Source organism: Notolepis coatsorum (genome assembly GCF_963971535.1).
Source record: "Notolepis coatsorum genome assembly, chromosome: 3".
Classification (NCBI taxonomy): domain Eukaryota; kingdom Metazoa; phylum Chordata; class Actinopteri; order Aulopiformes; family Paralepididae; genus Notolepis; species Notolepis coatsorum.
In genome coordinates, this window is record NC_140167.1 from 77,659,448 (window position 1) to 77,673,538 (window position 14,091).

Consider the following 14,091-nt stretch of genomic DNA (forward strand, 5'->3'; position numbering starts at 1 on the left):
TTTACTAGCTTCTCGAAGCACTTCATGGCTATGGAGGTGGGAGCTACAGGGCGGTAGTCGTTGAGGCAAGCAGGCTTGGATTTTTTGGGTACAGGGATAATAGTGGACTTCTTCAGGCAGGTGGGGATGACAGCCTGTTCTAAGGACAGGTTAAATATGTCAGTGAATACTGGGGCCAGTTGGTCGGCACAGACTTTTAGGACGCGGCCGGGGATGCCGTCTGGACCTGCTGCCTTCCTGATATTCACTTTTTTAAAGGTCCGCCTCACCTCATGCTCTGTTACCCTGAACACTGCGCCTCCATCAGCAGCCGACCCCCCCCCCCCCATTGCCGAGGCTTGTGAGCTGGTGTTGTTATTACCAGCATCAAACCTCGCATAGAAGGTATTGAGGTCATTTGCTAAGGAGATGTCACTGTTCAGTTTGAGGGAGGCGCCTTTGTAGTCTGTCATCGTTTTGAGCCCCTGCCACATAGCTCTAGAGTCAGCTTGTTCAAACTGGAGTTCAATTTGATCCCTGTAGCGTCGTTTGGCCTCTGACACAGTCCTCCTTACGTTGTATCGCGCCACCTTGTGGTCATTCATGTTGCCTGCCTCTAGGCCGTCGTTGTATGCTTTGGTGCGCTCTCTCAGAGCTTCACGGACGGATTTGTCTACCCAGGGTTTTTGATTTGGGTAAACTTTCATTTTGGTAGTGGGGATTGTTTCTTTCACCCTAGTACAAACATAGTCCAGCACTGTCTCCGTGTAGGCATTAATGTTATCTGTGTCGCGGAACACATTCCAGTCTGTGTTGTGAAACACTGACCGGATCGTATCCTCTGACGTCACATCCCATTTCTGCACCTCTCGCGAGACTACGGGAGTACTTTTAATTCTCTGTCTGTACTTTGGTGAAAGAAAAATTGATGCGTGATCTGACTTACCGAAGCCACTATCAGAATGAGCCTTGTAGCCACCTTTAAATTGCGTGTAACAGTGATCTAGGATGTTACCGCCTCTGGTGTTGCAAGTCACATGCTGATAGAAGTCAGGCAATACCTTTCTCAGATTGGCGCTATTGAAATCTCCCAGAACTAAAATGGCGGCGTTAACATTCGCCTCTTGGATTCTATTTACCTCGTCGTGTAGTCTGGAGAGCGCAACCTTGTTGCTGGCTTGCGGTGGAATATACACTCCGACCAGGACGATCGCCGTTAACTCCCTCGGGAGGAAGAAAGGACGACACTTGATGGTTATATATTCCAGTTCTGGGGAGCAGTGGTTGGATAATTCCTTCACGTTAGTTGGGTCACTCCAATTTTTGTTAAACATGAAGGCAATACCTCCTCCACGTTGTTTACCGGACTCTGCTGATCTGTCCTTGCGGTGAATAAAGAAGTGATCAGCCGGTTGAATTGCGTGGTCTGGGACGTCCGGCGTCAACCACGTCTCGGTGAAGCAGAGGACGTTGCAGTCCCTAACGTCTCTTTGATATTGAATCCTTGCTCGGATGTCATCCAGTTTATTGTCAATTGATTGTACATTGGCTAGTAATATACTGGGCAGTGGTGTGCGGTGGCGTCTGGATCTCAGCCTGTTACGGATCCCAGCCCTCTTCCCTCGCCGTCTGGTTCCTCTGTTCCTGGGGTCTAGGAACAAAGGATCTGGTCCTGATCTCCGGAGAATTTCTTCAGGCCATTGATGCGGTTCGGAAAGCTGATCCAGTGAGTAATCCAGTTGGTAAGTTTCCCGTAATCCAATGTCTATGAGTGACTGACGGTCATATACATTAAATGCACCAACAGTTGGTACGAACAAAACTCTAAAAACTATAAATATTAACAAAAGTAAACACAGTCTCGACGGAGCGAACAGAGAGGCAGCCGGTCGGAGCAGCGCCACCATGGTCAGACTGTGTGTGTTAGAAAGAGAGAGAGAGAGAGAGAGAACATGTGTGTTTGTCATGTGTGTGTGTGTTAGAGAGAGACTAGAGCATGTATGAGAGATCCAAAAGGACAAAGATCAACACTTAAATCCAACAAGAAGAGGGTCTATACCAGAGAAACCAAAGCAGCAAGGAGCCAATGGCCGACATCAGCTAAATAGGCTAGCCAGGTACTGTGACACCAGGCCACACACAGCTTTGGCCAACGGCCCAACGCTACCCAAGCTACACAAACGACCATTCACACACAGCACATGTCGTATCTCCAAATGTTGTGAAGTAGCATATGTTTTGCCTGGAAAAAAACATCGTTATTAACAAAACATTCGGGAGGGGAAGGAAGGAAGAGTGGGGTAATGTCATGACATTTTCATTAATCTTACCTGCAAAAGGAACGCAGGGCGAAAGGCCGCAACACAGGTCTCCACGTTGACGAAAGGCCTCTCGCTGTCGGGACAAATAAGCTATGGCCAGAGCCTTGTCATGGTGCAGGCCCGACTACATCTTCTGTCAAAGATGATGTCGTAGTCAGAGTGCCAGGGCCTGCTATTCTCAAGGCTAACTGATAGCATCAAACGAACGTTCCCAGCTGACGCTAAACAGCTAACTGGCTAACAGTTAGCTCAATCAGGCACCTGGCTGTATGTAGCCGCATAGCTTGCTTCTGCGTTCTGCAAGCTATGCGGCTACATACAGCCAGGTGCTCTCACCAGGCACACACCGTTAGCTACTAGTAGTACTATATTAGCTAGTCGACCAGTTTGGCTCCAGAGAGAGAGAAAGAGAGATAGGTCAGGTCCACGGCGGGAATATAATCATAGGTTGACTCACCATAACGCAGTATCAACGCGGCGCCAATGGTAAAGTTGGAAGGAGACTTTCTTGGCCCACGGTGTAATTTCTTCTTCTTCTTCTTCGAGTACTTTCCGGCAGACTGGACACCTTTCGGCGTATTGCTGCCTAACAGATTTATCTGCTCACAAGTTCTCTTCTCCTTCTTTTGAAAAGACATCCACTCGCCTCGCCTCGCTCCTCTGAATAGGTTAGCTAACGCTAGTTAGCCTTTAGCTAAGCTAGCTACTAGCCGACATCATCATGGCTATACCATGACAAGGCTCCGGCCATTTGTCCCGCTAGCGAGAGGCCTTTCGTCAACGTTCCTTGGTGACCGACCGACTGATAATGACCGACCTCTTTCTTCGTCTTGGCTGGCATAACTAAGCATAATAGTCAAAAGCTGCACGCGCGAAATAGTCAAACGCAGCTGACTCACGCCGGCGTACTACACATGATGTAAGTAAAACCACTCCCTTCGTTGAAACCAATAGTATGTCTGCTGCAGAACCCCAGAGGCTGAGCTCCAATAGTGAGTATGTCTGCAGGACTGCAGACCCAGGAACAAGTCAGACACATTCTACAAACGTGTCTAATGTGAAATATATAAGCATATAAGCAAAACTAGATTTTAGGTCTGTGATGAAAAAGGGCCTCGCGGGAAGGGGGACCTCAAAAAAAAAAAAAAAAAAAAAAAAAAAAATTATTTTTATTTTGCGAGGCCCCCCTTCCCGCGAGGCCCTGTGCGACCGCACTGCTCGCACACCCCCTGAGGCGGCCCTGCGTACAGGTAGTTAGTGTTTGAGGAATCTATATTTATTACTGAACCATGCAGCTTCAAGTAGAGCCTTCTGACCAAGAGCATATTTATAAAAATCTTGACATGATGTTAGAGAGAAATTCACTTTGACTTGGATCTCACTCTTCAGTTACATCAATGTCGACATTCAACCTCGCCTGCATGATGCGCGCAGTTGTGAATAATGTGGGCCAGACAGTTTGCCTTCACAATGCTGTGGTGGTCGTCGTGAAGCTTTCTGTACACATATACATACATTAACACTAGCATTATCCGCCGCATATGCAGATATGCGGTCTAAGCCCAGACCATTTTGACGAAGCCTGCTCGTGATCTGGCTGTGGATTGCGTCTGCCGTTTCATTAGTCCAAGCTCGGGAATCCAATAGCGCACGGCGAGTGGGAAGAGTTTGGTCGTCCTGTGATTATTAGACGCATCAGATGCGATGAAATAGAATGGCACTGGTAGGCCTAGGCATAACATAAACAGCTCGCGACAGGTGCTATGCGCTGGTTAGACTAGGCTATGTAAGCGGTCAGGTGGCGTAGCGGAGATTGCGCTCGTCACCAATGCAAGAGGCTGCGGTCTCGACTCCCGCTATACTAACCCGTTTGGCTGGGTTAGGGGGAGGGAAGTCACGGGTGGGGATCTGGCGTTGTGGACAGCGACGCCTACAGGTCAGGTCTGGGCTCTTGCTCAGCGGAGGCAGGACTTGATGAAAGCAGCGTGACCTCCCACGCGTTACACTTCACCAATGAGAGTCCTCGCTGCCAGGTGAAAAAAGAGGCACTGGCTGTCGCCACGCGTATCGGAGGAAGCATGCGGAGGACTTCAGGTTTCCCTTGTACCGACCAGTTGGAGAACATGCGCACAACAAACAGGTAGGGAAGGGGGGGAATTGGCACAACGACAAAATTGGGACGGGGAGAAAACAGAGAAAAATCGGAGAAAGAGAGGATAAAAAAAAAATACTAGGCTATGTAACGTACAGTACTTGCGGCGCATTAGTGCATGGTTGGGGATTAATGAGAGGACAAAAACAATAATGATTCATATATTTTAAATTGTTTATTGAAATGTGGGACATTTTTATTCTGTTGCGGCATGCGGGACAGAGGGCTAAATTGCGGGACTGTCCCACACAAATCGGGACGTTTGGTCACCCTAATCGTCACCCATCTCATCCATACTCTCACCTATCTCATCCATACTGTCACCCATCTCATCCATACTCACATATCTCATCCATACTGTCATCCCCCCGGATGTTTTCAGAGCAGAAGAACTCTTGAGGAGACATGTTGTTACTGTTATGAAATATTGAAACACTACATGTTTTCTGAAAACAACACACATGTATTTTTAGCAGTGAGTGTAGCCCCAGGGGGGCAGATGGCAGCAGAGCTAAATGAGATGAAAGAAGAGAAGAGAGAGAGAGAGAGAGAGAGAGAGAGAGAGAGAGAGAGAGAGAGAGAGAGAGAGAGAGAGAGAGAGAGAGAGAGAGAGAGAGAGAGAGAGACAGAGAGACAGAGAGACAGAGAGACAGAGAGACAGAGAGACAGACAGACAGACAGACAGACAGACAGACAGACAGACAGACAGACAGACAGACAGACAGACAGACAGACAGACAGACAGACAGACAGACAGACAGACAGTCTTACCCAGACAGGGTCTCTGTGTGTCTCCTCTCGTCTCCTCTAGGAGGTGTTCTGTGTCTCCCTGGAGGCCTATGACGGTGGCTGTGGAGGAGGGGCTAGCAGGAGAGGACACTGAGGTGTTAATATGTATCTTCATATCCCAACTACCAATATGGAGGAGGGGCTAGCAGGAGAGGACACTGTGGTGTTAATAATATGTATCTTCATATCCCAACTACCAATATGGAGGAGGGGCTAGCAGGAGAGGACACTGAGGTTAATATGTATCTTCATATCCCAACTACCAATATGTCTGTATACATGAGTATTATGAATATTGGGATATTAGGAGTTTTACCATGGAAACAGAACTCACAAAACCCAACAGTAAACAGTGAACCAGAGCCACTTTAATTCTTTATGAAATCACTTTAACATTAAAATCTATAGAATATGACTAATCACTTTAACATTAAAATCTATAGAATATGACTAATCACTTGAACATAAAAAAAACGATATAGAATATGACAAATCACTTTAACATTAAAATCTATAGAATATGACTAATCACTTTAACATTCAAATCTATAGAATATGACTAATCACTTGAACATAAAAAAAACTATATAGAATATGACAAATCACTTTAACATTAAAATCTATAGAATATGACTAATCACTTTAACATTACAAATCTATAGAATATGACGAAGCACTTTAACATTAAAGATCTAGAGAATATGACTAATCACTTTAACATTAAAATCTATAGAATATGACAAATCACTAACGTTAAAAATCTATATAATATGACTAATCACTAACCTTAAAATCTATAGAATATGACTAATCACTTTTAGATAAAAAATATATAGAATATGACTAATCACTTTAACAGCATTAAACATCTATAGAATATGACTAATCACTTTAACATGAAAAATCTATAGAATATGACTAATCACCTTAACAGCATTAAACATATATAGAATATGACTAATCACTTTAACATTACAACATCTATAGAATATGACTAATCACCTTAACAGCATTAAACATCTATAGAATATGACTAATCACTTTAACATGAAAAATCTATAGAATATGACTAATCACCTTAACAGCATTAAACATATATAGAATATGACTAATCACTTTAACATTACAACATCTATAGAATATGACTAATCACCTTAACAGCATTAAACATCTATAGAATATGACTAATCACTTTAACATGAAAAATCTACAGAAAGAACAAGTTTCAGCCGACTACTCAGGAAAGATAGCAAGGAGGAGAGGAACAAGAGACCAAGTCAATATATTATTTAATAACATTTACCATCAAAATAAAACATTTGAGTAGACCCTATAGGAACATGGATGAACAGAGGATGTTAAAGGATAAAATGTATCCTAACATTTAATGTTAGGGTCTGGAGTTTAAAGGATATATGTTAGGGTCTGGAGTTTAAAGGATAAATGTTAGGGTCTGGAGTTTAAATGATAAATGTTAGTGTTTCGCGCTTAACCGTGCACACATTTTACAGCCGTCTGTCGGCGTCACGCTGTGTTATTGTCCCTCAACCAACACATCGGTTGAAAGCTAAAATGGCCACCTCCGGTTTCGCCTCTCAATGACGGGACAAATCACCACTGATGCTGAAAATTATTGACCGTTTGTGTGTTCTGAAAAGAACGACATCTTACTTGAGTTGGTTTTCTGAGACCGAGAAGCGGTAAAAGTGGTAAGGCGTACCGTACGCAAGAGAACGAACGTGCGCCTGTCTCCGGAGGACAAATTGCGCTAATCTATTGGTGCGCTGATCTGTTGTTGTGTGAGAAGGGGGTGAGAAGGGGTGGGGGTGGTGTATGTGACAAGAGATTAGTGGGGGAGGGGGAGAGGGGACTGAGGAGAGGTAGACTCCTCTGACAATCTTTTTTGTAAATGCCTAAACATACCATTACATAAAGATGTATAAAACACTAATACTATGTATATTGACTTAACTTTTTTTTTTGTTACTTACTTCTTAACCCATCTCCCGCCAATGACGTGTTACCACGTCATTCCTCGCCATGCGTAATCTGCCAATGATGTTTTACAGCGTCTTTGAGATCAATATTTCAAATTTCTGTCACGGTATTCACATTTCACCCACGGAGTCTTGGCTGGTACTGTAGATCTCCGCTCAACTCTCCAACGCTTCAATACCGCCACCTGGTGGCCGATCGGCAAGTTGCCAAAACCGGAAGTGGCCGGAAATGCTTGGTCCGCACCCTATTCCGTCCGGCCACTCGCTATCGCTCGCGGGACTCTATCCAGACACCGTGCATATCGATCCGTTGCCATAACTCAATAAACAACATGATTGGACGTATATTAGTATTATACAAACCGGAACTGGATCACCTAGATCAACATCCCATAATAGCGATCTTTTTGCTCCAGTATCATCCCCCATCGCTACGAGGAAGCTGCCGTGAGTTTCAGCGTTTTTGATTATTATTATCCATACAAACTGCTCTGATCTATATATCACCCATACTACATGAATCATTTAACATCGGTCAATGCATTATAAACGACCCCCCCCCCCTCCGGTCACCAGCAGATGACCAGTCATGACGTTTAGGATCATGTACATGTGAAATTTTTTATATAACGTTGATCGGTATCAAACTGCATTTGATCATCTAATATATGCATTATGGCTATATCTCACGTTCTATGAAATACAGCAGAAAACGATAAAAACATATTTATACTCTGGACGGTATTTTAGTATGAATGTGTGAATGAAAAAGTAAAACGTTCCTACATCCTGAACGATAGATAATTGATGTTGAATGGGCCATAGTAATGTCAATTTAGCAATACAATTTAAAAAGTTATAGCCCTGCAAAGAAGGTGAACATCTCCATAGACAAATAGTGCTGGCAGAGAGGCTACAAGGATGGATATAAGCTCCGGCAGATAAAGGGTTAATGACTTAAAAAAAATTAATTACTTTCTTTTTACTGTATGTAGCACACTCTCATGGTCTCATACAGAAACAAGCATTTCATTATAAAGTATTCTATATTTTGTTTTGACAAATAATAAACAAACTTGAACTTGAAACTTGAAACACTAATGTCTTGTGATATTGTTATCAACGTTGGACATTTCACTGGGAGAGCGAGGCGTTTCACTGGGAGAGTGAGGAGTTTCATTGGGAGAGCGAGGCGTTTCACTGGGAGAGCGAGGCGTTTCACTGGGAGAGTGAGGAGTTTCACTGGGAGAGCGAGGCGTTTCACTGGGAGAGCGAGGAGTTTCACTGGGAGAGCGAGGAGTTTCACTGGGAGAGCGAGGAGTTTCACTGGGAGAGCGTTAGGGTTAGAGCGTCTCCAGCTTCACGCTAGCTTAATGTTGGGGGCCCAAGACGATGGTAACACTCACGTTTTAAAGCAGGGATCCCCCGACATCAGCTGGGTACTGATGATCACCTGAGAGAGAGAGAGAGAGAGAGAGAGAGAGAGAGAGAGAGAGAGAGAGAGAGAGACAGAGAGAGAGAGGGGGAGAGAGAGTGGGAGGAGAGAGAGGGGAAGGAAAGAGAGAGACAGAGAGGGGAAGGAAAGAGAGAGACAGAGAGACAGAGAGAGGGGGGGAGAGAGGAAGGGAGGGGGAAAGAAAGAAAGAAAGAAAGAAAGAAAGAAAGAAAGAAAGAAAGAAAGAAAGAAAGAAAGAAAGAAAGAAAGAAAGAAAGAAAGAAAGAAAGAAAGAAAGAAAGAAAGAAAGAAAGAAAAGCTTGAATGAGCTTCAGGTCTTCATTCATTAACAGTAGTTTGAACTAGAAGTGTGTGTGGGGGGGGGGGGGGTTTGGTGTGTGTGTGTGTGGGGGGGGGGGGGGGGTTGGTGTGTGTGTGGTCTTTTGGTGTATGTGTTTGTGTGTGTGTGTGTGGGGGGGGGGGGGTTGGTGTGTGTGTGTGGGGGGGGGGGGGTTGATGTGTGTGTGTGTGTGTGTGTGGTTGTGGCGGGTGTTTTGGTGTTAATGGTGTGTGTGGTCTTTTGGTGTATGTTTGTGTGTGTGTGTGTGTGTGTGTGTGTGTGTGTGCATAGGCGGCGCGTGAACTGGACATTAGGGTAGGCTATATCGCGTGGAGCGCTCACATTTTTTCCTTTTTTGTCAATACACACACCCACTAGGCTATGCGAGGCGAGCCCCACTCATTTAACACTTTCCCCGCCAAGGACGCCTAAACTCGTCATTCCCCGCCATGCTAATTCTGCCAATGACGCCGCAACACGTCATTGAGATCAATATTTCAAAAATCTGTGATCGCAATCATATTTCTCCCCCGGAGACTTGAGATCTACTGTTGATCCCCTCTCAACTCTCCAACGGTTCAAGAGCTCCATCTGGTGGCCGATCTGCGGATCGCCCAAACCGGAAACAGAAGCTGGTGCTCATTCCAATTCGGTCCGATCACTCGCTAATAGTCCCGGGACTCGAGCTAGACACAATGGATAGCAATCCGTTACCAATAACTCGATAAACAACATGATTTGGACGTATATACTATTATACAACCTGGAGATGGATCGCATATTTCAACATCCCATAATAGGAATATTTTTGCTCCACGCTCATCGCCCAACGCTACGAGGAAGCTACGGTGAGTTTCAGCGTTTTTTTTTAACGTGTTTGATACAAACTGCTCTAATGATCATATCACCCACACTAGATGAATCATCTAACGTTGGCCACGGAATTATAAACGACCCCCCCCCCCCCATCCGGTCAACATCAGATGATAAGTAGTAACTTCTAGAAGCACGTCCATTTGAAATTTTTTATCTCGCGCCGATCGCTATCAAACTGTATACAATCATCAATATAATGCATTTAGGGCTATAAATCACGTTCTGCAGAAAGCTGCAGAAAACGATAAAAACATACTTATACTTTAGACCGTATTTTAGTATGAATATGTGAATGAAAAAGTATAACGTTGCTACACCCTGAACAATAGATACTTGATGTTGAATGGGCCATAGTAATGTCAATTTAGCAATACAATTTAAAAAGTTATAGCCCTGCAAAGAAGGGGCACTTCTCCATAGACAAATAGAGCTGGCAGAGGATGGTATAATGATGTACATAAGCCTGGCGATCAAAGTGTTAATATATAGTGCAAATTAAGTGTTCAAATGAAGGCATCCAATAATAGATTAACCATTGTCTTACCTTAAGGCGAGACACTGCAGGTGAATAGGCAAATATACTTTTTTTGTTGATTTTGAGATTGTTATATTTTGCTTCCTAAACATGTCTTCTATGAAACTAGTGACAATAAAACGTCAATAACACACATTTAGTTGTTTATTTTACTTCATTTTGCCTTATTGCATCCATAAATGTCCACATATTTAATGGGGAAGTGCCTCATTTGCATATATAAACATAAATTTCAGAAAACTTGCAATATATTTTTTCTTAGTTTATATGTACATAACAAACTGGGAAAGTTTCATAGTGATATCTATTCAAATATTTTTTGCCTATTAGGGGGTACTACACTGTACTACACTGTTTGTAGCCTGTGTGTAGTTCTGTTCAGTTCAATAACATCATTATTATTATTATTCAGTTATCAGGCATGTGTTTAGGTTGTCTATTACTAATGGTTTGATTAGGTTTTGTGTTTGTAAATATCTATTTAAAAAAAAAAGTATGGCATTTTACAATACAGAACTTTGAAGGCGTTTTCCCAAAAATTAGTTTTAAGAGTTTTTCCTCATACTCTGAGCCAAAAATCTCCACTGCAGTAGCACTCACATACACCAAACCTTCCAGTTCTGTATCGTATAGCTCTCGCTCGGCGTCACTCTCTGCACTGTCCTCGCACACGTGCACACACACTGAATAAAGACCACAATGTACCTTTAATCCCAATATTTGTCTGACCACACCCCTATCAGCTTACCCATATAAGCAGGGGTGGGGCCACCCACTCGCCTCCTTCTCGCTTTCACCACAAGGAAGTGCCTCGGTAGATCCCCACACTTGAAGTGATGTGATGGTAGGAGAAGAGTTGGAAAGCAAGGATACGTTGACATCATATCTTTATTTTCTCTCTCACTATTTTCGAGAAAATACGGCGATATTGTCTTCGTACTGGAGTGTCTGGAAGATGATGATCATTCTAAAAATCCTCCACCGGTTTTCGTATTGGGAGTTCGCGCCGCTACATACTTTTCCAACTGCAGTCCTTGCTGTGTGCTGGTTGCGGTAAAGACACAGCCGGGCTGTAGGACGCGCCGCTGTTGTGAGAAGCGGTGGGTTCCAGGTTTGGTGAGTTATGTTTTGCTGGCAGGCTCCACTTGTCTGTTAGTGCTATGGGGGCTAATTGACAATGTTTATGAAAACCGGCCCCAGGCTAGGGTCCTTTGTTCAGCCTCTTAGGCGACAGAAGACCTTGGTCTGAAGCCCATTGTAGTTTTAACTAGTGGGCCACGACCATTAACACTGGTGATCCCTGTGTTTTCTGGACGAGTGGATATCTCTCCGTCACCGTGTTAAGGCCCCATCTTTCATATCCAAATGAGAGTATTCCCTCACGAGGAGATATGGGCATAGATGTTCGATAGCGGAAGATCTGTGTTCAAGTCAGCTACACAGGCCAGTTGGGTATTGTGCTGGCTCCGTCGGGTGTTGGTAAAATCACCGTTGTAAAACTGTGTTAACATCTTGTTTCTCTTTTCTCTTAAAAAGTGAGGAGGGTTTCAGAACGGCGGCCTGTCTGGGTGAGTGTTATATCATTGTGTACAAGTTCAGGTGATAGCTGCTTAGCTTGCGGTTAGCCAGTCAGCTGTTAGCTGCAGCGTTAGCCTGCTGTGATCACTGCGTGGCCTACATAGGTTGGGCCTACTGTTAGCCAGTCAGCTGTTAGCTGCGGCGCTAGCCTGCTGTGATCACTAGGAAACGTTAGCTTGCTGCTATCGGCCAAGGCCCAGCGCGGGGTAGCTCCGGCTCCTCGCGCGCCGCCGCGAGCTCCCCTCTGGTCGCGTGCGCCGTTCGCTCGGCGTCTCGCGGGCAGGGGCAGTAGCGACCGACGGTTGGAGCAGCCGTTAGCTTAATGCTACTCTGTTGAACGTGCTTTGATTATAACATGTTTTAAACACTCTTGACTACGACGTCATCTTTGACAGAGGATGTTCGTCGAACCTGCCCTGGGCCAGGACGGCAAAGCCTGCGTCAACAAAGGGGACCGTAGCGACGGGTTGGAGCGGCGACGCTGCCCAGATCGAACAACACAGGACGGCTGTGTTTTCTACGGTGTCTTGAGACTGCACTTCGTTGATCTACGCTCCGGGTAGGCCAGGTCTGACCAGACCTTGTACACTTCTTCTGGCTTTCCCTTCTAAATGTTTTGTAAATAACGATGTTTTCCAAAACGAGTGTTACTGCACTACATTTAGGATACGACGCGAGTTGTGTGTGAATTGTCTTGTCACTAGGTATTTAGCTTCTCCGTGCAAATCGGGTTGTTGTTTCAGATGTGAAAATGATCTGGTTTGTTGTGTTGAGAAACATCATGTGTGTTTATATGTACCGTGTACTCACAACTAAGGGGGTTAACTAACCTATAAAGCTATGCTTAGTGACAAATGAGTAAAGAATATTCTTTTCTCAGCCTGTAATGACAATGAACAGTGTGTTCACATATTAACAGGTTTTCCTGTTTTAACTGGCCGTATTAAGGGTAAAGTAGGAGGATTGTGTTTCCCCCCGGTTCCCTGGGGACTTCTTCATCCTCCTATCAGACATGTTGTTGCACTACATTGTGTCTTTGTGTGGTAGGGATGCGATGTAACCCTTAGCTTGATTGCTGAGGTTGTGCTAAGACTGCTGGAGAAACTTTATTTTCCTAAAAGAAAAGATTGTTTGGTCGCTTTCGTGTGTGCTTAGCAAGGCCTGTGGCCGATACTAATCGAGAATTATGTATTCTCTCATTATGAAAAACGGCGTTCCTCTGTAGAGTGTTTTTGCCATTTTTTGTAGGTGATGATGAGTTGTGTGTGTCATGTGACCTACAACTGGGTTGGACTGGCCACAGAAGCACATGTGTAAGTTTGGACCGGGGCTCTTAGAGAGCCCTCTCTATTCTGTGTTTTTTCCTTAGTAAAAATCAGATAGCAGGTTAGCTCATGCGCTGTGTGAAGCTGTCAGACGCTTCATAGAGCTGACTATGACTGTGTCATACTCTCTTTTTATGGGTGTGGGGTCGTAAAGGGGTGAACTGGTAACATTTCCTCTCCCCCTTTTTTCTGTTGGTCAGGAGTACACCCCCTGTCCTTCAAGGTTCCTGTCACGTTGCGGTCCCGCACGTTACGGGGTGAGGGGGGGGAGTTTCATGGTCCCATGGCCTGGAATATTGGGCGTGTGCACCGCAGAAATCCCCCCGCCATAGAGTACGTCACCGTGCGCGTCTCTGTTGGTAGGACTTCCGTGTGCTGTTCAGGTCCATGTGATGGATCTGTTTCGGGGGGTGGTCAGGGCTCCTCCTCACCAAGCTCCTATTCGTGTTTAAGATCAACACGCATATCTGCCCCTTCTCCTGGAGTAGGCATGTCGGCGTGGTTAGGGCACGGGACTGGTTCTGGTCACGCTGGTCCGGATCAGTTGAACCCGTTGTCCGCCGGGGATGCAGATCTGCTGTTCTGGTACCCTGAGGGACTTGGGCTTTTTTCAGGGGGGAAAATGCCAGGTTGGTCCGGGTGTCACAGGGTTAAGCACTATGGAGACCCTGGTTGGGTACGTTTTTTACTCAGCACTGTCGTAATGGCTTCCGGCCATGCCAACCTGTACACGCTCGATCTCGTCAGATCTCGGCCGCTACACA

The 14,091-nt window shown here is 44.9% G+C and overlaps 1 protein-coding gene across 1 annotated transcript in view; it reads right to left on the reverse strand.

Moving 5' to 3' along the window:
• The window catches only part of LOC311225418 (EEIG family member 2-like), a 106,312-nt gene that overhangs the window by 25,701 nt on the left and 66,520 nt on the right, over positions 1 to 14,091 (reverse strand). The window contains exons 5-6 of the mRNA XM_084310691.1: positions 8,645 to 8,691; positions 5,224 to 5,315 (exon numbers count right to left, since the gene is read on the reverse strand). Coding sequence (XP_084166817.1) covers positions 5,224 to 5,315; positions 8,645 to 8,691 — 139 coding nt within the window. The remainder of the gene's footprint in view (positions 1 to 5,223; positions 5,316 to 8,644; positions 8,692 to 14,091) is intronic.